The sequence below is a fragment of the Varroa jacobsoni genome, unplaced genomic scaffold, assembly GCF_002532875.2.
Source record: "Varroa jacobsoni isolate VJ856 unplaced genomic scaffold, vjacob_1.0 scaffold_1270, whole genome shotgun sequence".
NCBI lineage: Eukaryota > Metazoa > Arthropoda > Arachnida > Mesostigmata > Varroidae > Varroa > Varroa jacobsoni.
This window is the reverse complement of record NW_019214172.1, coordinates 56867-79600: the sequence shown is the minus strand read 5'-3', so window position 1 is coordinate 79600 and position 22734 is coordinate 56867. Positions and strand designations below refer to the sequence as shown.

The following is a 22734-nucleotide window of genomic DNA, read 5'->3' as shown; positions in this document are numbered from 1 at the left end:
CCTGCCAGTAGTTAAAAAAAACTTCACCCAAACATCTGTTTTCATTCAGATCCAAGTTATATGTAGGCAACACTAGTTTTAGTCCGAACACTTGTGATTATGTTATTTAATAGATGTTATTGTTATTATACAAATAATAAGATCTACGAAAAGGGCTATCGAAAACGGAAATGGATGGTGTCCTAACGAACCCCTAATTGAGCGCCTGCGACGACGGAAAGGAAAAATCATTTCAAGGGACGTAGCTGACTGCTGGCACTTTTGTTGAACCCTAGTAACGGTAAATACTTGACTTCCCAAATACAGTGTGCATAAAGATGAAGTGCATAACCATAGCATTACACAAGAAGGGATTAACACTAGTAACTCATTTAGTAGTGTGACCACTTAAACTTGTTTGAGGGCTATCTAGACAAGCAGTTTGTGCTATAAATTGAACGCAAAAACTGCTTCATTCTAAAACACACTTCACCTGTCTTCAGAGCCCGTACGGTAAGATCCATAAACTAAGCTCTATTAGGGCATACAAGAGCCTATTGCAAGCATTTCAATATTATTTTGGTTTTAAATGCGATAATAGAACCGTTATACCAAAAGATATTTAGATTATCTATTAGTTGTCTACAGTTGAACTAAGTAAAAGAAACAAATGGTGGGTCTCCATTTGAACTGTAAAAATCTGACGTGTCTAACATTCCATGTCCAGTAAAACAAACAAAAATACTTGAAGATTTGTAATATTTGAGATCAGTAATAGACGAACCTTCTTCTTGAAGGCTTTAAAGTAGGCAGTTTTGCCTATTCGTGCGTAGACTTTATTACCATTCCACCAAATAGATGTCCCTGGGCAAAAGCTTCAGTGCATCTAGGTTACGATTAGCTCTTTGATCGTTGTATGAAAAGATTATAACGAAAAGTACAGCGTCTTTCTGTCGGCTCGACAAACTAATTTAAATGCAGCGCCTGTCCTAGACCGAGGGGTATCTGTTCAGTTAGTCCCAAAAGTGGATGTTGGAAAGGCGAAATGTTCATAACAGCAAACATTTGGGATTAGGATTATTCGGTTCATCTTCTATGCACAAATATGGTATAAATGAATAATTATGAGCAAATCCGAAAAAGTTAGGAGTAGGCATAATACAAAGTAATATATATAATTAAAGTGGAAAAAGTACTTTTGAGCTTAGTTATAATATTTTCAATCTTAGCTCTTACACGAAATACAACCTTCATTCAACTTGAATTACAAGTTGTTGTCCTTTGTTGTCTGATTCAGTTCATCTTATACGCCCCATCTTCTGATGGGTATTTCCTAATATTAGGGCTCAGCCTGATTTGAATGCAGTATAAATCCGTTTCAGTCGAATGTTGCTGTTATTGTTCTGTTTGTTAATGTCTGTCACAGCATTCAACTTATTTCTATTCACTAATATATAACAACTTTTTCTCAAAAAAAAGACGGTAAGGTTTTTTTGTTTGTAGCTTCGTAACTCCTTTGAATTATTGAATTTGCCTGAACGCATCCAATCGAGATTGACAAAAGAAAAAGAAACTTACAAAGGAGAACAGTAGGTAAAGCAGCGCATATTTGTTTTACCATTACTTTACTATTACTCAGTGGAAGGCTTTTTAGACATGATAAGACTAACAAAACTAATTGACCTACTTCCAGCTTCCCCCTTTATTGAGGGTGATCCCGATGTATGTGTCTAATATTGATTATATAGTAAATAATAGATAATTACTGGCATAGCACATGATCTACGCATTTTGTATACAAAATATGATCTTAACCGAGAATAACTGCATTACATTAAATATCGCTCATGAACCAATCTTCACATACTGTAGAAGCACTTTGACAAACGCTTTGCTTTGTCGATGGCCCTCGGCTGTAGGTAGCAATCTACCGGAGTGCCGAAAAGTGTGTCACTGTGGTTGTGTTTATTGTTTCGTTATATTTCTATGGAGAGTTTAGTTGAATGGCGTATAGACCATTGGATTCCCAGAGAACAGCGTGCTCGTAACCTCTGCGATGGTAAGTGAAATGAGGAGCGAGAGCGGGCTGCCGTGGCGGCTGTCTTTTTTGCCAACGTTGTACGCAGGAGGCTTCACCCTCCCCTTTTGTCCTTTGGTTCTCTCCATCCTCCCGCCGGTCTGGCCGGATTTCTGTGCGTTTCTTGTCTGTTTCCCAAAGGCCATCACTGCTAAAGGTCTTTGCTCCCCTTTGTTTCTGCGTTTACGCGAACTCTGGCCAGGCTGATAGCTCCGTGACGAAAGTTCCCTCTCAGACTGCTTCATAACGAAGTTATACCGGAGTCCAAGGCTCCCCTATATTTTGTTACTTTTATCGTTTTTCTCTCTCCCCTTTCTCTCATTCCTAATTTACAAACAAATGAGATCGTCTGCAGATTCCCTTCGAGCAGCCACGGTATAGCTGACAAAATTCGAAGGAAGGTTGGCTCGTCGTGAAGTGACGTTAGGTGAATGCCTCTAATACAGCTGCTGCTATGGGTCCTTTTCGGTTCATCATGGCCATAAGGTGGCAATGGGATATCAAAGGCGCACAGCAGGCTTCCGTTTTTGAGCTCTTTTAGTTTTGTAGATGTCGCCAATATCTTTTGTCTACTTCTTATTCGCAAAAGAGATGAAGCCTTTTGGACACTGCACTTGATCAGCAAGTGACGTTTACAGTGAATGATTCGGTGAGAGTCTGCGAAAACCCTCTGCAGGCAAAATTGGTGCCAGTTAAGACTACCGTTCATCCACCTATGTGAACTTGTGTGTGATAATCGACGCCCCTGTCGCCTTTAACCGTGACCATGGAGTTTATACGTCAAGAATTCACATAGACGCAGCCTGTGGATCCTGTATAATTGCCGTTGTACTCCGAGCGAGGGTTTGCCGCTTCTGCATTTATATCATTGTATCTTATGAAATACCGAATAGCAGGAGAAGTACATTATCAGTGATTCACAAATGACACGAACATTTACACAAAAAAGGTAATGCAGAAATTCTGAGTCCTTAGTAAATAATAAATGTTTACGTCATGGCTTAAAAACAACGCTGCTTCCATCTATGTGCCATGTATTATACAAATGGGGTGATCGCCCATGACTGCAACGCAAATTAGGAGCAACGCAGAGAAATATTGTTTCTACTCGCGTGAAGTCTCTATTTGCAGATGGTCGAAGCTCGGCTGCCCTTTCTAACCACCTTGCCAAACGCTGAAGCCACCCTCACCGAAAAGGTATAAGCCCAGTCAGGTGATTGTGGCAGCGGGTTCAGTCGAAGCCAAACCGGGTCTGGAGGAAGGATCTCATTGTGTCGGGGGTGGTTCGCTATCTGCTGCTTACTGGCTTACTTCTCCCCATCCGCTCCCTTGTGCTCTCTCGGACGTTAAATATAGGTACAATGGGTATGAGCGAGCGGTAGCCAGGTGCGGTGTGCGGCAAAACCCGTTGGCAGCTTATAGCTTTCATTCGAGCAAGGGCTTGTCGACGTGCTACTTGCTCATTTGGCGTATCCGTGCCAGTGAAACAGCAACGGGCAAGTGTTACGCAGTAGCCTGGCTGACCAACGCATTAGGCGACACTGTGAAAGCTCGCCGGTTACAAGAGGCTCAAGTGCATCAAGCCATTGCGCGCGAGTATCTTCCTAAAACGACAACGATTGGCACCATTTCCCGCCGGAAAATTCAGGTAGAGTGTCCCTATATCAGCTACACAACGTTCTCCTTCCCCTTTTCGCCTTCACACTTAGTGTCAGTCGATCTGGCTGACCAGCATATTCTACATGTCATCTTCAGTTTACGTTTCCTAACAACCGCAAAGAGCTGATCGGTTCTAGAAACAGAAAGTCAAGCACTCACAAACTCGATTAGAAACCTTCATTTCGCCGCTAAGTTTGCCTGCAGTTAGATCCGTCTGGCTACCGGGACCACATAGAGAGGCATGTACTTTTTTGTGGTGCTCGTAGGACAAATGACGTATTTCCACCTTATCTCGTACCTGGGCAGAAAACGTTTCTTCCATGAACGCAGTTGGGTACGACCCAGCAACTGAAAAACGCACCGTGGTTTCCCACAGAATGGGATTCTTCACTGGCAACCTTCGTCTGGATACGTTGGTGCGAACTTTTAGCTAAAATAAGCCAGAAAACGGTAACCAGAGGCTTGACTAAGCAGAGTCCCTCTTATTTTACTAAGTTTATTATAAGCTTAGTTAAGGAAATAAGTAGTGGCTATAAGTGTCAAGAGTCGGCTTTGATAGGAGAAGAACAGATATCGTTCTTCCCGATGAGTCGCAAGAAAGACGACAAATATAAGCCGCATGATAAACGCGAGCGCCACGACAGGCAAGGTCATTCGGAGAAACCGGGCTACGCTGGATACTCGGGATTTCGCGCGTTCATGGAGTCTTCTATCGTTCCGCACAAGGCCTCCCGACGAGCTTCTTTGCCTTATCGAAACGTTATGGATCTTGCCAAGGCGCTCTGCAAGACTTGTCGTCAACGACGAGCCAGTTACGCCGCTGGAGTCATCATGGCCTTGCCAGGGATTATTCAGGTAATCCAAACAAAAGTAAATCAAGACAATCTGAAGGCAGTTTTACTCAATTTATCTTACATGTGGGTTATATCGCGTATCGTCACTACCTAATTATTCCTATTGAATAGTTAGCTAGGAAGATACGTATATGAAGACAGGGAACTTCACTCGATTGCTAGTCTACCGGTGTACTATTCCACCGAGAACGCTCTGGGGCGCGTAAGGCTTAAACTCTCATCGCGACGGGGTAGTGGCAGAAAAGGTATTTTTGTCCACTGGGTGATTTGTAGGCAATGGTTGCCATAGCCTCAACGACTTGAGCCCATGATAGCGGGTATAGCCATCAGAGAACCTTCCAGTTATGAATGGAAGTCTAGAACATGGAATAATTGTTACCGGCACAGTAGCCGGAGCTGCTGCACTATACCGGTTTTAGATTATTTAAGAGGTCTTCTGCTTATTTTTGTATTAAATATACTCTGCATAACTACTTAATATCTAGTAATCTCACCCCGTTATCTTCGTGGTGTCGACGAAAAGACAACTAAGAACCTTACGACAGATTCAGAGTTCTGGGCATGAAATTCATAGAACTGCCCATGCCCCAGGCTAAGGAAAGCATTTAGATATTTCTGAAAGTGGGTTAATTTTTCTGCCATCAGGATACTGCCCATGCCTCAGGCTAAGGAAAGCATTTGGATATTTCTGAAAGTGGGTTAATTTTTCTGCCATCAGGATACTGCCCATGCCTCAGGCTAAGGAAAGCATTTAGATATTTCTGAAAGTGGGTTAATTTTTCTGCCATCAGGATACTCAGGTAGGTAATGTACCCACACAATGATCTAATTTGATAGCTAGCTAATCAGATAAAAGGAATTAACTTCAAGAACACTAGAGACATCAGACGATTTGTAGCTGTATGCTAACACAGATAACACATTCGATTTTTAAGTTTTCTGAATAATTTGGTTAAGCTTAAAAACCAATGATTCATTATATACGATGGGATACTTCGTTATTGTAACGGCATCAAGCGTGTATAACAACGATAGGTCGCGTGACGTACGAGTGTATAAGAGTTTGAAGCCTGCTTTTTACGTTTTGCTTAAACAATGCTTAGGCACTTATCATACTCATTTTCATACTTATAGGATTCACATTAGATTATAATACTTGAATAACGAAAGTAAGAACTTTTAATGTTTACATTTACAGGTTCTTATCCTTAAGATCAAGATGGTATTGGGTAACCGCAGATGCTAGGCCTTTTATTAATCTCATAGCAGAATGTAAGGAACTAACATGTAAATGTGTACATTTGAAGATATTCAGTGAACTTGTTATTATCTGGGCAGCCTCGTAATGAACAACAATCTATAGGCTCGTGGCGGGAAACAGGAGCCGTTCTCTCGTTCTGATATGAAGCCGTGTTTGAGACCGTGATTTTTAAGGCTTGCCCGATGATGCGTCTATTTTTTAAGTTCAGGTATCATAAATGCAAGATGCACTTGGCCTCATCAGATCTAATCACAAAGAATCGTCCAACGTTGTGATGTGTCCAATAATATTATATGGAAGCATAAAGCATATTATACATAAACTATCAACTGGATTGAGCAATTTTTTTAAAATGTCGTTTAGATCGGGAATCGAAACTGTAATCGCCATGAATGGCAAATATAATAAACAAATGTGAAAAAAACGGTGTCCAGAGGCAATGTTGGCACCAGCCATGATCATGAACCAGAATTGAGGAATAACGCCTGCATCAGACGACTACAGTATATTTATAACTGGATATTTGCTTTTGGGTGACCGTTTACCAGCTCAGTTGCATCCGCCCTTTGATATAACCGCTTGTGATTATCGTAGATAGTCTATTTTGATCAGAAGTCAAAACCAATCATTTACATTTACTAACTGAATTTCTCCTGTCTGGTAGAAGCGAAGAAAGACAAGTATCTTTACGTGTATTTTTGACCTTAGCTCAAATCAGGCGCCATCCAATTGTCCAATTTTTTAACTTTATTATTACAAGTATATTACTGTAATAATATACACATTCACTAGCAAAAATAATAAAACAGCATACAGTATATTCACCCTTGCATAGGACCTTTTATAAGAATGATCTTCGTGTTCGAAGTTTTTTTTCAGGAATTTTTTAAACTAACGGATCCTTGACGCCGTTTTTACCGCCATAGTTTTATGATAGAAGTCATATTCGTAAACTAGTCGAAAAAAAAATGTATGACTTTCTGTGACCTTTTGCAACTCGCCTGTTGAAAACCTGCGATATAACTATATGCGAATGAACAGTGTCAGATTCATATATCTCAAAAACAAAAAAAAATCTCACACCGTTATAAAATACGCATTTTGAAAAACGACACTGTGTATCTAAAATTAAGTGATTTTTATTTCATACTGAAGTATCTTGCATTTGATTGTTTTTCTATAAAGAAAAATATTAGTTGAGGGAAGTTTGACTTTTTTACTTGCTGTTACCTGTTTTCGGTAACCGTTAAAATTTCTAAGAGGATAAAAATAGTACATTGATTAACTCAGTAGGTAGAATTTATGCAGTTGGATAGCTGCCAGACGATAATGCAGTTAATGCAAGGAGAAGATCTCAACATGAATGCAATTATGTCTACATTTTACGTGTATCCAAAAATATCTGAGAAGCCCGCTAGATTTTAACATATTAGTAATCAGAAGAGATTTCCGTATATTTGCGAGTGGAATTAAGCATATTGCCAATTCTTATTGTTTTATATAATAAAAGGTAAGACGTAAAAGTGCTTTGTTAAAGAGGGCGAGTACAGCTTTGCCTTCTCTTTAAGGTGAAAAGCCTGTGTAGGTCTGCTAACTTGTTGAAGCGGAGTTTAACGGTACGTGAAACAATATTAAGTAAAACAGATACCTGCGCCGCTGAGTGGTGTGTCTATCAACGATCTATTTGGTTTTGTGATGCCTCGAGTGCAGGTTGTCTGTTCAACTGATTGCTCTTGGTCAGAATCTGTATACTATGCTGCTATGGTAAACAGCCCATACGTAATGCGCAGTTATGTGCTGGGTGTCAGCTATTTAGCCGTGTGACAGATGTGGTCTGTGTTTTCTAACAATCAATTTGGTTTTGCGATGTATATGTTACTATAGGTAAGCGGTCCGCCATCAGTCGGTAGTATTAGTTAAATTTGACCCGTCTTGAAACACGGACCAAGGAGTTCGAACGGTACGCAAATCATTGGGCCTTTACATTCAAGTCAGTTAGTGACTCAGGAAAATCTTAACCAAACAACTTTGAAGATGCTCTGCAGTCGAGCTTTTGTTTATTTAAGGTTAGATGTAAAGAGAACCAAATTCGGTAAATTGAAACGAGGTAGTGAAATACCTTCATCAGGTTAGTAGGACCATTGGAAGAGCACCTGGAGCAACAAGCAATATCACCTGATTTACATGAGACTCGAAATTCACTTAGCTAACAATTTGAAACGTTTTTTCAATTTTGCTTGCAGTGTATATGTAAACGTAATCAAAAGAAATTAGTGATGCTCGTTATAATTCTTTCCATTATGCTCGTGTAAATGTAGGCAACAAATTATAACCTCTTTGCGAGTTTAGGTTATCTTTGTCTGTAGCCGTTACAACGAAGTGGTGCTGTGCTTGCGTACTGAATCTAGATGCACGTAACCTTATATTTAAAATCGAGCGCGAAGCCACTTTAGGGGACCACCTGTCTGAAGCAAAGCTTAAAGGTAGTATCAAACGTAAAATTCGAAGCACTTAAACTTCTACTTGATGGCTACTGACCGTATTCCAAGACACTTTGCTTTCTGAGACACATTCAACTTCAATGATCTTTGTCAGACCTTAGATGACTTCCACAGATGTTCACTAGGGTTTCAGCTTGAAGACCGACCGAACTGGGGAGACTTGAGTCTTCTCACTAAAAGTACATGCCAGCTCAGTTCGTTTCGCTTTATAACATTGTTATTCACATATGGAGTAAATCATTAATGCCTCAGTAATCGCATCTCTACATAATTGCCTTATTGCAACAAGGCATCGCTGTGAAGATACGCCAAAAGCACGCAGTAGGCGTTTAGTGTAACATATAATAAACATAACGGCATACATGTTTACATCTGGGACAAGAAATGACAGTCTGTGGAAACGCCGGGAAAATAAACAACTGTATCAGTGCCGTAGTACTAAAGAAAGTCTTCAAGCTGAGCATAAATTACCAAAAATACTAAGAAAAAAGGCAGCATTTCAAGTCAAATTATCATCGAACGACTAATTTCAGTTTTACGTAATTACTAAATATTTAAACTAACACATAAGCTGACGAATCGCTTTCTGCTTTCCCTCGCAACCTAAAATTCGGCTGCTTTTGAGCGAAGTAAATAAAAAATGCCTGAATAATCGTACAATGACTATAAACAATAAAACCAATAGGCCCTGCGAAGGTAAAAATCGTTTTTATACTTGTCATTGGAAAATATTTACAATCCGAGTCCAGGATCATGGTAGAAAATAACACTTTAATTGCTTTAATAATATTGCTTTAAGTAGACGTTTTGCTGCGCTGTCAGTGCCGGAAGCTACGTGCAAACCAAATTTATCAGCGACCATGAATTGGAATACATGCGCGATGAAGAATGATGACATCCATGGCACTCGGCTGTTAACGACGAAATACACTAGGCCGTGCAATCTGTTCAAGTCCTATCTCGACAAAAACCAGCGGGTCTGTTGACCAACGATTTCATTGGGCTTAACAAGCCAATAGTAGTCGCATGGAAAGCAAACCTCATAAGAGGCTACAGCTGCCCACGTGCTTGCCAGGTTACGCTTTGATAAAATCATGCAACCCGGATGGGCAAAAAAGAACGTGGCAAAGACCATTCGATTATATTTGTACAGTAATTGTAAAAAATAATCATTGAAATGTTATCTCTACGCAAAATATGACAAAAATCGGTTCATCGCCTAATAGAGCCCCTAACCAAAATCATACTACAGAGTAAACTATTCCCAGGCATCCCACGATCACAGCATCAACTATAATTGCAACAACTAGTCAATTTCCCTACCGTAAAGAGTTAAGAAAAATAGTTAGACACACACAAAACATTTATAGTAAAATATTTTGAAGTAAAAGTTTTTAAAACTCTAATCGCAGTGAAATTAATGGCCTCACTGACCTAAATCTAAAACGCTCCATGTCTCTAAAAGTGGCAGCAGCTCTGCGAAAGGTGATCGACTTGCAAAGCTATGATAACTGTAGGAAGTGACAACTGGATAAATCTGTAGGCACTTGAGTGCGTAGAAAGGGTTGTTCCAAAACCGAGAAGCGCCAATCAGGATATCGCAGTTCAGGCATTCTGAGTTTTAAACGAAAAAAATTTTTACAACCTAATTGACTAAGCTACAGCTTGAGCATTTAGGTATCCAGCGAATACAGCTGGCATTGATCGATTGCCGAAGAACTAGGCGTAAAAAAATTATGATGCGTGTTTCATCCCCCTTAACGTTGTCTCAGATCTGACAAAAATGCGGTTGATTCCACACTTCATGTGAAAACTGCGGTCAATAGAAACCCGCCTGCCACATTGCGGCATTAACGAATTAGGCGTAAATGGGTAGTACACATCTTTTAGAAGTGATATTATTACGATGTATTAGCCAAGAATATTTCTTTTTTTTTTTTTTATTTGTCTAACTATTTTCAAGCGACTCATGGATAAATAGCTAACTGATGATAACGTAAGTTTTTTCTAAGAAAACAATTTGTTTTCTTCAATTTTAAGAAAATTAAAGTGCAGAATATGTTGTGCCCGTGAGAGCCTAGTGGGTGACATGTTTGTTTGCTGAAATTAAGGATACGTGGTGGTCTAAATTCAATCCGGACGTAGACGCACTTTGTTTCGCGCTGGGAGCATAGCTTATGAAGCGGTGCCAGACGTCAAAGGTGCTGAAATGACATCCGGAATCAAGGGTCATAAGGCGACAAATTCAATTCCTCTCGAATTTTCCGACTTATTGTTGCCTAAGTGATTGAGAACCGACATAGTGCAGATGCTTGGCTACTGAAAAAAGCGATTGACTATTAAATTTGGCATTTGGTAATTCAGGATAGTCATGAGCCAGTCAGTCAGTCAGTGACTGCTCAGTTTCCAAAGCAATACGATAACGATAAGTATTGCTAGTATTATAATTCTTTTGTTGTACAGGGTTATAGAATGAGAAGCCGTTCCGCCGAAGGATCAAAGGCAGTTGCTTGAGCTGCTTGGCAGCCTTTGGAACATATAATAATCTACGCTTCGATTCTTTCACTGAAAGCTAAATGGAAAGGGTGAGAAGGTCGCAAGCCAGAGCTCTTTTAATTCGCTACCGCTTGCATACTGTGTAATAGTCTGATTTCGACGGGAAACTATTCCGTACAACTACATTAGTACTTTGGCGGGCGCAGGTAGTCAACCTAGACAACTCAATTGACGATCAAAAACTGTTAGTTACCAATTTGATTGTACAAACTTTATTTACCATTATGTACATAATTTGAATTTAGCCACAAAGAAGATATTGAGATCAAAAGTAAGCATTGCAAACAAACAATCGAATCGTAGAAACTTTCTCTGCCACAGAGGGTTTTTTAGAGGTCGTTCAGCTAGCTTAAGAAAAAACCCGCTATACTATACACAAATGCGAGATGACTACACATTATAATCTAAATGATAAGTTTCGGAGTTGGATTAGAATGTTAAAACATAAACGAGACATCACCAGAAGCGCCGAGTTGGGTCAAACTAAACTTTCTGGCCTCATCGCGCCATGATGTATTCGGATATGTAGAAGACATTTGAAGCTATTGTATTAAAAATGCGCCTGGAATTTGATGGCTACACAGGAACCACGAAAGATGCGTGTTAGCTTGGATGCATGGTTTATGCTAAACTCTGACATTTCGGATAAGAATTTACTTCTAAGTAGACTTAAAAGCAATTTCTTTGTAATATCTGACTTTTTTTTTTAAATTCAAAAATTTCGATTTTTACCTAATTCAAAATAATGTCTAAACTATAGCTTATACTTAGTATTTAATGATTGGCAAACATAATCTCGTGGCGAAGTAATAGGACAGATACTCCAGAACGATAATGTTAAACATAAATTAAGCATACTTATTATTACATATATAGTTATTTTTTATATTATATATACACTTATCATACAAGTGTAATTTTCCTATGTTATTACAGACATACAGAGGTTACATTGTTTCGAAGAAGAAAAGTCTACAAGGAAACTACTCTACCCAGTCTTAACTTAGGACAACCATATTTTCAGGGAACAATATTCCTTTTTAAAAAAAATAGTGATAACTATTTGTGCTAAGTTGCCAGCAGCACAATTTACTTGAATATCGGGAATTCATACCACGTTACGCATATGAACGCTATAATTCATAAATCTATATCTAAGCTGTGTAATGTTTGTCTTGATCAACGTATTATATTCGTTTGTATGCACCGATATGCAATACAAATACTGGTAGAGACATTGAATAGGACGTTCGGAATACGTTAGGACACATAATATTATGCAAAGACTTACAAAATAGTAGCAGGCAATAAGGGATCTTAGAGTACTTCGTTGTACTTGGAAGTCCATTCATCAGTCTACGAACCCTGCAGCAGACTAAGCGGACTACTATATTTAGATCGTTCTCGGTCCCACTTCTAACCTGTGCTTGCACGCGTGATACGACTATACTCAATATAAGTACATTTATATATAGCTCCACAAACATTCCCTTTTGATTGCAATGAATAGCATTGATTTTTGGCGTACATTATCAAAAAGCTTTATATTGTAAAAGGCAAAGACGCCTTTAAGCTTTCTCTACTATCTCGCTTAATTATTGGATATGAGGTTGGTCAAGGTATATTCAGCTTCAAGTTAATATGTGCGTTCACGTAAGTCATGAAAATCTTATCTCTAACGAGGAACTTTCAGCCTTAAATATGCTGTTGCCCTTCTGCTATTCAGATACGGTGTGGTTCTATTCGTGAAAACGTGTCAGGCGTATACTCACTCCTAGCAAAGTTTCTGAAATGCATCGAATAACTGATGTTTTTAGGAGAGATCGTTTTAGCAACTTGTACTATGGATTTCGTTGAAAAACATACAAAACTAAACGCAATACTTGTGTGAACGAAGTTTATCATTCATCGATTTCGTAGTTGAGTTAAACGCTACTAGAGCTGCCGCTGGTCCTGATCTGAACAAGTACATTGCGATAACTATGGTTGTCGCTCTGGGTCGTAGATCCAGGCTACTGAACAATTATTTATCTTCAAAGTGTTCTGGGAAATAAGCATATTCGAATCCCCTTAACAGTTAAAGATTTGGTCACAGATCATAATTCACCGACCTCCAATTAGGTTACCTTCTTTTTAGTCATAATCGGTCGCAGGTGTATGTTGTTGGGTGAACCTCGCAGTGATACTCAGCTTTAGTCTTGAACTACATTAGATAACAACAATATACAGCAATATCTTTCTTCTGTAGAGTTTACTCTAATATAGACCGAACGTTGTCATAGTAACTTTTTCCTAGCTTAACCTGAAACAGATTGAGACCTGCCGAGCCTGTGCTCGAGTCGTAAAATACAACTTGTGATAGTCGTTCTTTCACTCTGTTGCGCCATCGTTATCTTCTTGTTGCCACATCATCATCATCCTATTTCAGTAAACGCGCTGTATTGCTCGCTAGATTCCATTACTTTACTAAGTTATTTATACCCGTTTGTCCAATTCGATCAGATCGCTTTAACCATCCCGGTACCTTGCATTGAGTGTTCACTAACGCTGATTCAGATGTTTTATTTTATGATCGTGTTCAATTAATTGTACGAACTCTGTAGCACACGCTCCATTTAACAATATCATGCTTTCATTGCAGTTCCAACTTTGCCTGTCATCACGTTGCCATTATTTCGTTGCCTCGAAGCAGAATTGGCCTAGTAGGAATCAAAAGAGAATGAATAATAAAAAACATCAGTAGCGTTTAGAAATATTGAATCCATTTCTAAAAAAATATCATATTTTACCGTAATACGAAGAAGTGCAGTTTTTCCGTTTTGTTGAGTTCGGCTCCCAACTTAAAAAGCTAAGTAACTTTTGCAATTCAATGTGTCACGAATCCTCAGTCTTTTTTTGGCATAGTTGCGGAAAGATAAATCGTTCCTTTAATTTATCGCATTTAAATGTAAAGCTCTCCTGGTATCCAAACGTAGTTTTCTTCAGTCCGAATACATGGGGAGCACTAAATATGCTAAATGTACAGTATAACAGAATCTTTATTCCTAACTAAGGAGAACATTAAAATAACGCAGACTGTCGGCAATTCAATGTAATATATTTAATCCCAATCATCGCCTAATTTCCTAACTATGCGATGATTGAGCATTTATTAATTTTATTTGTAATTGTATTTAATTTAAGCAGCTTTAATCGTATACACGGCTATTCTGCTGCAAAAAACGTTATTTTTACTACTAGAAACTTGTCCAAATTTGATTAAAACGTCGTCATGAAGTTTACGTATAGATTATATCAAAAGAAGTTCTCTTTAGATTCTACAGCTCGCTATCAAATACACATCATGTTGAATCTATTGACCTATTTTAGACTCCGTCGAATGTCTAGATACCCTTACGTTCCGTATCAGCGTTAGGCATTCTATCGGACGGTTGGCTTCCAGCACGAAATAGTGTGTCTATGTCCGCGTCCTATGATTAGCAGGCAAATATGTTAATGCATTTGTGTGCTTGCTGGAACAGGGTAATATATTTGAAAACTTGAGACTTACGACACCTACAGGGCGACAACAAATATTCAATACCGAATTTTTAATTTGCCGCTTAACAGTTCTTTTAAACTGTAGTGTCCTTCAAGAACCCTAGATATTGAACGGAATACTACTGTCGTATATTGTACCGCATTGTAATAACAGACAGTCAGATTACTAAAGACGCTCAAACATCTTACTCCTAAATTTTGAAAATGCGAATATCCCTTTTTAACAAACTTCGTACAAATGAAGACCTGAAATAATACCTCTAATAACTGAAGAAATACATCTCGGTGACTTGATCAGAGGCGCATATTTGTAGCATTAAGGTGATCAAATATTTGTGAACAGAGCTATATACCCATCATATCATAATGTAACGAAATTATTTTTAACCTTAAATATCAACAGTGTCGAGTATGAGAAATTACAGTACTCTTATTTTAAGTCCGATCTTCTTGTTAGCTCTTCTGCTATATGACCTTTAACTCAGCTCAAGCCCACCATAATAGTCTTCATCAGACGATCGCTAGAGAGGGCGTCTCCTCTTTGCATCGGTCTAGCAGCATCGATCCAACTGTGGGCAGAACACGCAGACAAGAACATGGAGAAGAGGCACATAGTCTCCCTCACTAATGCGTCCTTCTCCTTTGACCTCTACAGCAAACTCCTGAGTAATAGCAGTTGTATAGTCATAATAGGCTTGTTTATAACAAGTACTGTTAGCGCAAACGTTGGTGATGCGTCAGTAAAGCAATGTGTTTTGTGCTACAATAAGCGATAACACGAAGCTGGGTTCGTAGCTAGCAAAACACGTGGAGCATTAGAAAGACTAGAAGCATCTGAAGTCGATGGCAAGAGTTTCCTTTCTGCCTACATCAAAATACGTGATCTTAGGCCAAAGCCGTAGGCAGAGAAAGTATGCAATCTCCACTAGCTGTACTGATACCGCTACAACTTTATGCATTGCGCATGCTATCATACATTATAGTATTGACATTACCGACCACCTATATATATATATATATATATATAGGTGGTCGGGTAAAGGAGTAACCTTAATGGGGTAACGGGCAAAGCGCAGGGTTTCTTGCAACGGGAGTGTGGGATAATCAACAGAGGACTTACAAAACAGGTGAACCACCAAGTAAGTCATGGCAGAAATATACTGTGATCAGAATAATTGCATAAACAAAAAATTGTTACCGAATGAATGCATTGCTAAAAGGTAACAGCACAAACGTAAAAAAACCAAATGACCTGAACTGTAAAACAGAGCAACAGCAGAGCTACTTCGCAGAGAACGCAAATATATCCGCAATGACATACTGTAACAAATAAATTCCATTCACTTAAACTTGGATTCAGATCTAGATGATCTGAATTTGTTTTAGATTAGATTGGAAAAAGTAGTACAATAACGTCGAGCTGGTTCCTTATATTCAGGAATTTACAATCGTCAGAAGTATACGCCTATCTAAAGAGCTCGTCAACAGAAGATCATGGAATAAAAACTAGAACTTATGATGACAAAATAATTGTCTAGAAAATATGAGCGAAATTCTTCTGTTTTCTAATGCACCTAACATTCTTACATCAATATTATAAACTTTTTTTGCCTCGAAGTAAAGGTCTATACTGATGATCGCTATGTGGTTTTGGAAAAGCTTGAGAAAAATTTTGTTACACAACAAGAAAAATACGGCAAAAAAGAGCTTAAACGTATACGAAGGTAACAACAAATGCGACTCTAGGGATACTGGCAACTTAATTCGAAATTCAAAATCGGTCTTGGAAATTCAAATGCCAAAAAGTTCGCAAGACGTTCTAGTACATTTCTTGTATTACAAAAATTAGACAGGTGTCCATGAAGATATTAAGCTTTTTCGCTGCTCTACACTCCAAAAAAAAATTTCATATATGAACCGTTTTCAATTTCTCTGCGACGAGAAAGTGCTCACCGCTTTTGTAAGGCCTAATCGGACAAATGATTGTTATTTATTCCGCTGCTTCAAAAATTTACCTATTACGGCTAGAACGATTTTTAAATTATTTGTACCTTGTCTTTTTCTAGCGATAGTGAAGAAGTCAGTGTGGCATCAAAGCGCCTAGTTTCTTTGGTAGGAACGAAACCGTATAAAAGCAAAATGTGTGCGTATATCAAAACCGTATTGAATAAAACACCACCTATTTTTAAGAAAGACGATGAACCATTGCAAAAGCATCATAGGGTTTTAAAGTAAGACTTTTTAACCTATAAAACCTACACCCAGTTTACAACAAAATTAGTTGTGGGATGTATATACCGAGAGAAAAGTAGACTGAAAGTATTAATAGCGTGACACTCATGATCACTATTCAAAAGAATTATAAGTTATATAAGAATTTAGAGAAGGAAACTTTTAAAATAAAGTATTAGGAGCTTTAATTGTTAATTTCAAAAACCGTAGGTACATTAGATGAACGCGCTTATTAAGGATATCTGTATTGAATTTAATATACAATACGATGGATCGCAATTTGCAATAATATTTATAGCTATATATATATAGCTATATAACAAAAGTATAATATTATGATGAAATACATTTTTTATTTTTAAAAAAATCCCAATGATTGGTCTTTATTTAGAGGTAAATTATAAACAAGCGACAACAGTCTGCGCTGATTTTAAAAAGACACAATTTTTTACATCTGAAGAAAAGGATTTGAAATCAATCTTCTTGAAATATCTTTCAATTTGAAGTTGTTTCTTTCTAAAATTAATATGGTTCGATTAATTTAAAATTAGTACTTCTAGTAAACGTTTGATTATAATTTTCCCAAAAATGTTTGTCATAAACTTCTCATTACTATTATGTTACTTTCATGTTTAACTACAAGACAATAGCATATGAAGAAGTTTACCTGTATTAATTATTTGAAGGTACTTTTCGTAGAACTGTATTGTTTTTAATAGTAGGAAATATGCAAATTTCCAAAAAATGTGCAAAATTTGGAAATGTGAAAATGTGTAAGATTTCTGCCAAACTTTTTTTTGTAGATTTCGGAATCTTTATAAACACCAGTCACTTTTCTAAAACTTGTAAAAATATCTAAAATTCTTCAGAGAAGTTGAACTAAAGCAAATAGGCATTTCGATATACATTGCTGTTTTTTGATTGAACAAGTAAAGGGTAGATAATAGAACTATTGCACCCATCTGATGGATTTGCTAAAATATTTTAATGGGATAACTCGGTAAAATTGCTTGTCGAAAGCAATGGGTAAATTGAAACTGGTTCATGATAAAGCTGCAACAAAAACGCCGCGATAGGGTAATGAGGTTAGTGTAACATATTGATAGAGCGTCCACAACTAGTTTAAGTTGTACAGGTCGGGTATTCTTTAGATCAAAGAAAAAGTATGTATAAATATATATATTATTTTTTTATTTGTGTCGAACGATTTCAGTCTTAAAAAAACGTTTATTATATCCATCCATTATCTAATTAGAGGCGTGCCAAGAAGCATTGTTTGCTACTGCTATAACAGTTAGATCTAATATTCCTGAATCTGTTACAGACATTCCAGCCGGATGAGTCCGGTCGTAATAGCCCAGCGTCCTGCAAGCTGCGGGAGCAGGACCAGCAATCCTCGTCGTCCACCTTGTCGATCTATGCAAGCAGTCAGGCAGCGCCGGGCAGTGCGGGAAGCGCAAGTTCCCCCCACCAGAGTCATGAAAGTCACTGTCCCCACCGTGCCGGCCACCAGCAGCCAGCCGGCAAGTATCGAAAACATTCGAAGCGGCGCAGAGTCTCAACGCGAAGTGCGTCAGTATCTGCTGTTTCCATTGGCGATTCCTCTGCCAGTACGAACGCGTGTATCAGCGCCAACACCACTGTCATGAAATCTGCGGCCACCCCGCCAACCATTCCGCCGCCAACGACCACTTCCGCTAGTCCACGTTCGTATTTTGGTCCTCGTGGCTTCTGGTCTTCCTACGGCTTCCATTGGCCCCGCCAGGACCCTGGACATCTACCTCCCACCATACTATCACTTCGACTTAAGCTTTGTTGGTCTGATTCCGACTGTCCCCCCTGCCCCATCTCTCTTTCTATTTCTTTACTTTTTGTTCCCTAAGAGCTAACTCTAACTACTGCCCTCATTTCATAGGTATGTTTTGCACCGGTTTTCAAGACGTCCTTCGTTAACCTCCGTGAATTCCGTGCACTACACCGGTTATTTGGGGGCCAAAAATCATACTAAAATCATTTGGCTCATGTACACGTTATTTCTGTTCTGTGTTCTTTCTGCTATTCTATTTGTCGCTATATCATTGTTATTTTTGCTGCTGTTACTTCTGCGTTATGCTCTACTGTGTCTCTCGATATATGCTGTGTGTGCATGTATGTTGACTCCTGAAACTACCTCAGGACCGCTCTCAGAGAGCCGCCGCCCGTCATACCATAGCCGTAACCCGAGTTCATCATCTCTGATGGGTGGAGGAGGTGCCGGAAGCGGGGGTTCGGGTGCGTCAGCTTCAGCTCTACCCTTGGCAGATCCAATTAGTCGATCTGTCTCGATGACGTCGGTAAATTCGTGTGATTTTCCCGAGCATCGCCATCTGCATCACCATCATCAATGTCTTACAGGGGGACCAGGGATTGCGGTTTCCAATCGCGGCCTCCAACAACAGATTACTCAGCAGTCCGCAGCCCAATGTACGCATATACGTATATACATTAACAAATGGTTTAATGAGAATATTGCACTTAGAGTAGATGTCACCGTCCGATTTTAATGTAAAGTGTAGCTTAACCGTAAATTTTTCATTATGCCGCGGGTGTCTACTTCTCTGTGCATCAGTATAAATATGTCATTAATCCTTTGAGATTGATTTCTGTTTATTTAGTAAGAACAAATGTTATATATCAACTTTTACTAAGAGGCGCTGATATGACGTTACCGTCACCTTTAGCTTTTTCGCGCAAGGTATTTGAAATTCGAAGTCAGTCAAATATACACTTAGAGAGAATGGTTCGTGGTTAAGCAGTCTTAATTTCACATTATTGTTTTCATCTCACATTCATGATAAAAGAAATAAGGTTTGTAGATATCACAAACAAGCGAGTTGTTTTGGCACGGTTGCAACATTAATAACAGCTTTCAGGTGATTCGTTTGCATAAGATCGATCGTTGCATATTCTAATCAACCCAAAAAACTACTATCCCAACTTTTTTAAACGACAGAATCGTTTGGGTTTTGGTTGAGGCCCACATTAAAATTTTCTTTTCGATATGCTGTTATGTTCAGCGTGAGTCACACGTGCTAGCTATATTTCAAGAAACTCGTGAATCTGGTGTAATTGTTTTGTAAAATTTGCGTCCTGGCTCACGCAAGAGCTCCACTTATTCGCGCAAAAAAACGCGCTACTAGGACATCCAAAGGGTGGTCGCTGATACTCGTTACACTACATTTAAATCAAGAAACCCAATAATATACATGTTGCTCAATGTTGAGCCCGTCCTCATCTTTCTAGCCTCTGTCTCAAAGCTTAAAGTGAAAATATAATCCTAACGTGACTATTTGCTTGAAAAATATATGTTCCAACGCGACGGTTTTGCGAACGCGCATTATGAAGAACCCATTTCGATAAGTCTGAATCTTACTGAGCCTAAAAAATGAATCGACTGGAATACTCCTAGAGTCTATTCGCAAGAATGGGATCTCAGTGACTCCTCATCATAAAGTACTTTAAGTAGCACTTTCCAATGATTGATTGGACACATCAATATATTTGTGAATCTTGATCACCACACTGGTGTCGTCGATCTGTGTATGATTATTTCCTGGGTACAAAATCGGGTTAAAATAAACAGAAAACAAAATATGGTACCATGTGCAGATACCGAGACAAGTTCAGAGGATGCTTCATCATAAAAAAGTTAAATCTGATAATTCGTAAACTGAATCACAGATCGCAGAAATATATTGGATGGAACATAATTTCCGTTGTATGTCGTAACAGTTTTTTCTTGAGACTTCCATCGTATCTTTTTCGTACAATTTCCATCTTATATCTAGCTTATAAAAAACTCTTATTACGAGCGATTTTAATTACCTTTTGTTCGGATGCATTAGAACAGATATCAAGGCATTTCGGAAGCCGCTGTTTTGAAATGCGCGTCTTTAAAGCGTATTGCTTTAACACATTGCATATTGTTAAGTCTTGTCAACCTACAAGACCACTAGAACCTAAACGTTTACTAGGTTTACCTTAATTAGCTCTTTATGTATAATTACAATAGTGCGTGACAGTCTTTTTTGGGTTTTTTGGTGCGTTTTTTATTGACCTTCTAGCAGAACCATACAAGCTAAAAGATATGTGCATAGAACGTGGTTAATGTAGAAGAGGTAAACTGATGTATCTAATCCAGAAGTTGTTAAAAGAACTAATATAAAGTAACTGGCTTAGTATCCTTTATAGTGACGGGTCCTGCTAGCGGAGCAATCGTGGTGGAACGAGAAGACCTATTAGCACTCACCCATGACGTTCGAAATTTCAAGGAAGCCCTTGGCAAGCTCAAGCATGTTTTCGTGACGGAAAGAGGTAATTCTTATGATGGAATTATACAGTTAGTCTATGACCAGAAAAACGTTAATAAGTGGTACATCTTTTTTTGTCTCGACACTTGATATGCCTCAAAAGGTTGACAATACAATAATTTAATAAAGGAAAGATAGCTTTCATGTACGGTCTCTTATAATTAATTTATTATTCAATCTTTTTGTAAGATACATTACTATTGTATTTTTTTTGAACATGCATACTCGAAAGTTGTAAGCCGTTTGGAAACCGACCTACATATTTCGTTGAATTGTTGCTACTCTCCCAATGCTTCTTACTCACTTATTTTGATAGATTCTTCATTTTTAATAGCTAGTTCTTGCTTGCGGGATGACTTTTTTAGAAAGGCTAAATAACACTGAGCTGCTGGTGTCAGCCCATGAGAGACTAGGCGAGGTACTTCGGATCCTTCGCGAGATCCTTCAGAAGTACTCACCCATCCAAAGTTCGGTGCTCCTTCTCAGTGCAAGTAATCTTATACAAAACGTGAAGAACTACAATTACGAAGAAAGTGACTCAGCAATTGAAAATAACTCCCAGATGATTTACGATGCAATTGATCAACTGGCTCTCGCTTTTAGCAGCAGGTAGGCTAAAACATTTTTATTTTTTTCATTTTTTACTTTACTTACCTGAAATATTTTAGGTTTTTTACTTTGAGAGACTTATGTTATTATAAAGTATTAATTAAGCTTCTTTAACTTAGTGTTGAGCTACACAATAAACAAATTTCTCGACATCTGTTCATTTCAAGTAACTTAATTACACGTATGTGACTAAAACACCGTCGACGATTTTCAATCTCTTGCAACGCGTAGTACTTACTAAACATGGTCTACCGGTATGGTAACTGATCGTTTCACAGCAGAGCTATTTCTAAAGACACGAATAACTGGTTATTAGAAAACTATAGTACTTTTAGGAGTGTTTTTCACATATGGGCACAATCTATAATAATCATGTTTTTATAAAATGTATAATTTTTCAGTAGACTTATAATTTGATGGCACTTTTAAGTCGTACCGCTAAGAAATTATTAGCTGGATTATACTTGGAAGCAATTACAAGAAGTCTACCTTTGTAGTGAACACCTTGGAGAAGATAGCGTAAATAATAACCTATATCGCAACTAATCAAGCTGAAATATATACTACTTGACCCCAATATTTGAGTCTCATAAGGAGTACACAAGAACGCAGTAATGTTGGAAAACCGAGAAGTATAATTAAGGCTGAGGTGGGGAAAAAAGGCTTCTAATTTAAACAAAAATTAGATGTAGCTAGGTTAACAGATAACATTATTCCAGAATGATGATAACATAACACTATTGGCAGTTGTGTAAATAACCATAAATGGCGTGGAAATGATGGTGAGTTCACTGTTTTTGTTAAAAAGGACCCTATAGGTAAAGCAAAATTCGTCTCATGAGTGGCAGAGAATGGGGTCGGTACTATAAAATTAGTCCACAAGAGCTTAAACGAAAGATCATTTTTCATTCATAATATTTTCCAGATTTTTATATACAGTGAATGAACTTTCTGACTGTTTCTTTGACAGGACAGACAGGAAATTCTTGACGAGACGAAGTAAATCATTTGGTTGAGACCTATACAAAAAAGTAGCGAATGACGGCGACAATATAATAAATTAATTATTGTATAATATTAGAGCGAAACGCTGCTGGTCTCTCAGGAGACAGACTGC

General features: G+C 38.3%; 1 protein-coding gene across 1 annotated transcript in view; it reads left to right on the top strand.

Moving 5' to 3' along the window:
• The first annotated feature begins 1869 nt into the window (after positions 1-1869).
• The window catches only part of LOC111268264 (rho GTPase-activating protein 45), a 41400-nt gene continuing 20535 nt past the window's right edge, over positions 1870-22734 (top strand). Inside the window, exons 1-5 of the mRNA XM_022847142.2 lie at positions 1870-4570; positions 17984-18365; positions 18835-19122; positions 20890-21012; positions 21374-21617. Of these exons, the coding sequence (XP_022702877.1) occupies positions 4301-4570; positions 17984-18365; positions 18835-19122; positions 20890-21012; positions 21374-21617 (1307 nt within the window). The 5' untranslated portion in view covers positions 1870-4300. The remainder of the gene's footprint in view (positions 4571-17983; positions 18366-18834; positions 19123-20889; positions 21013-21373; positions 21618-22734) is intronic.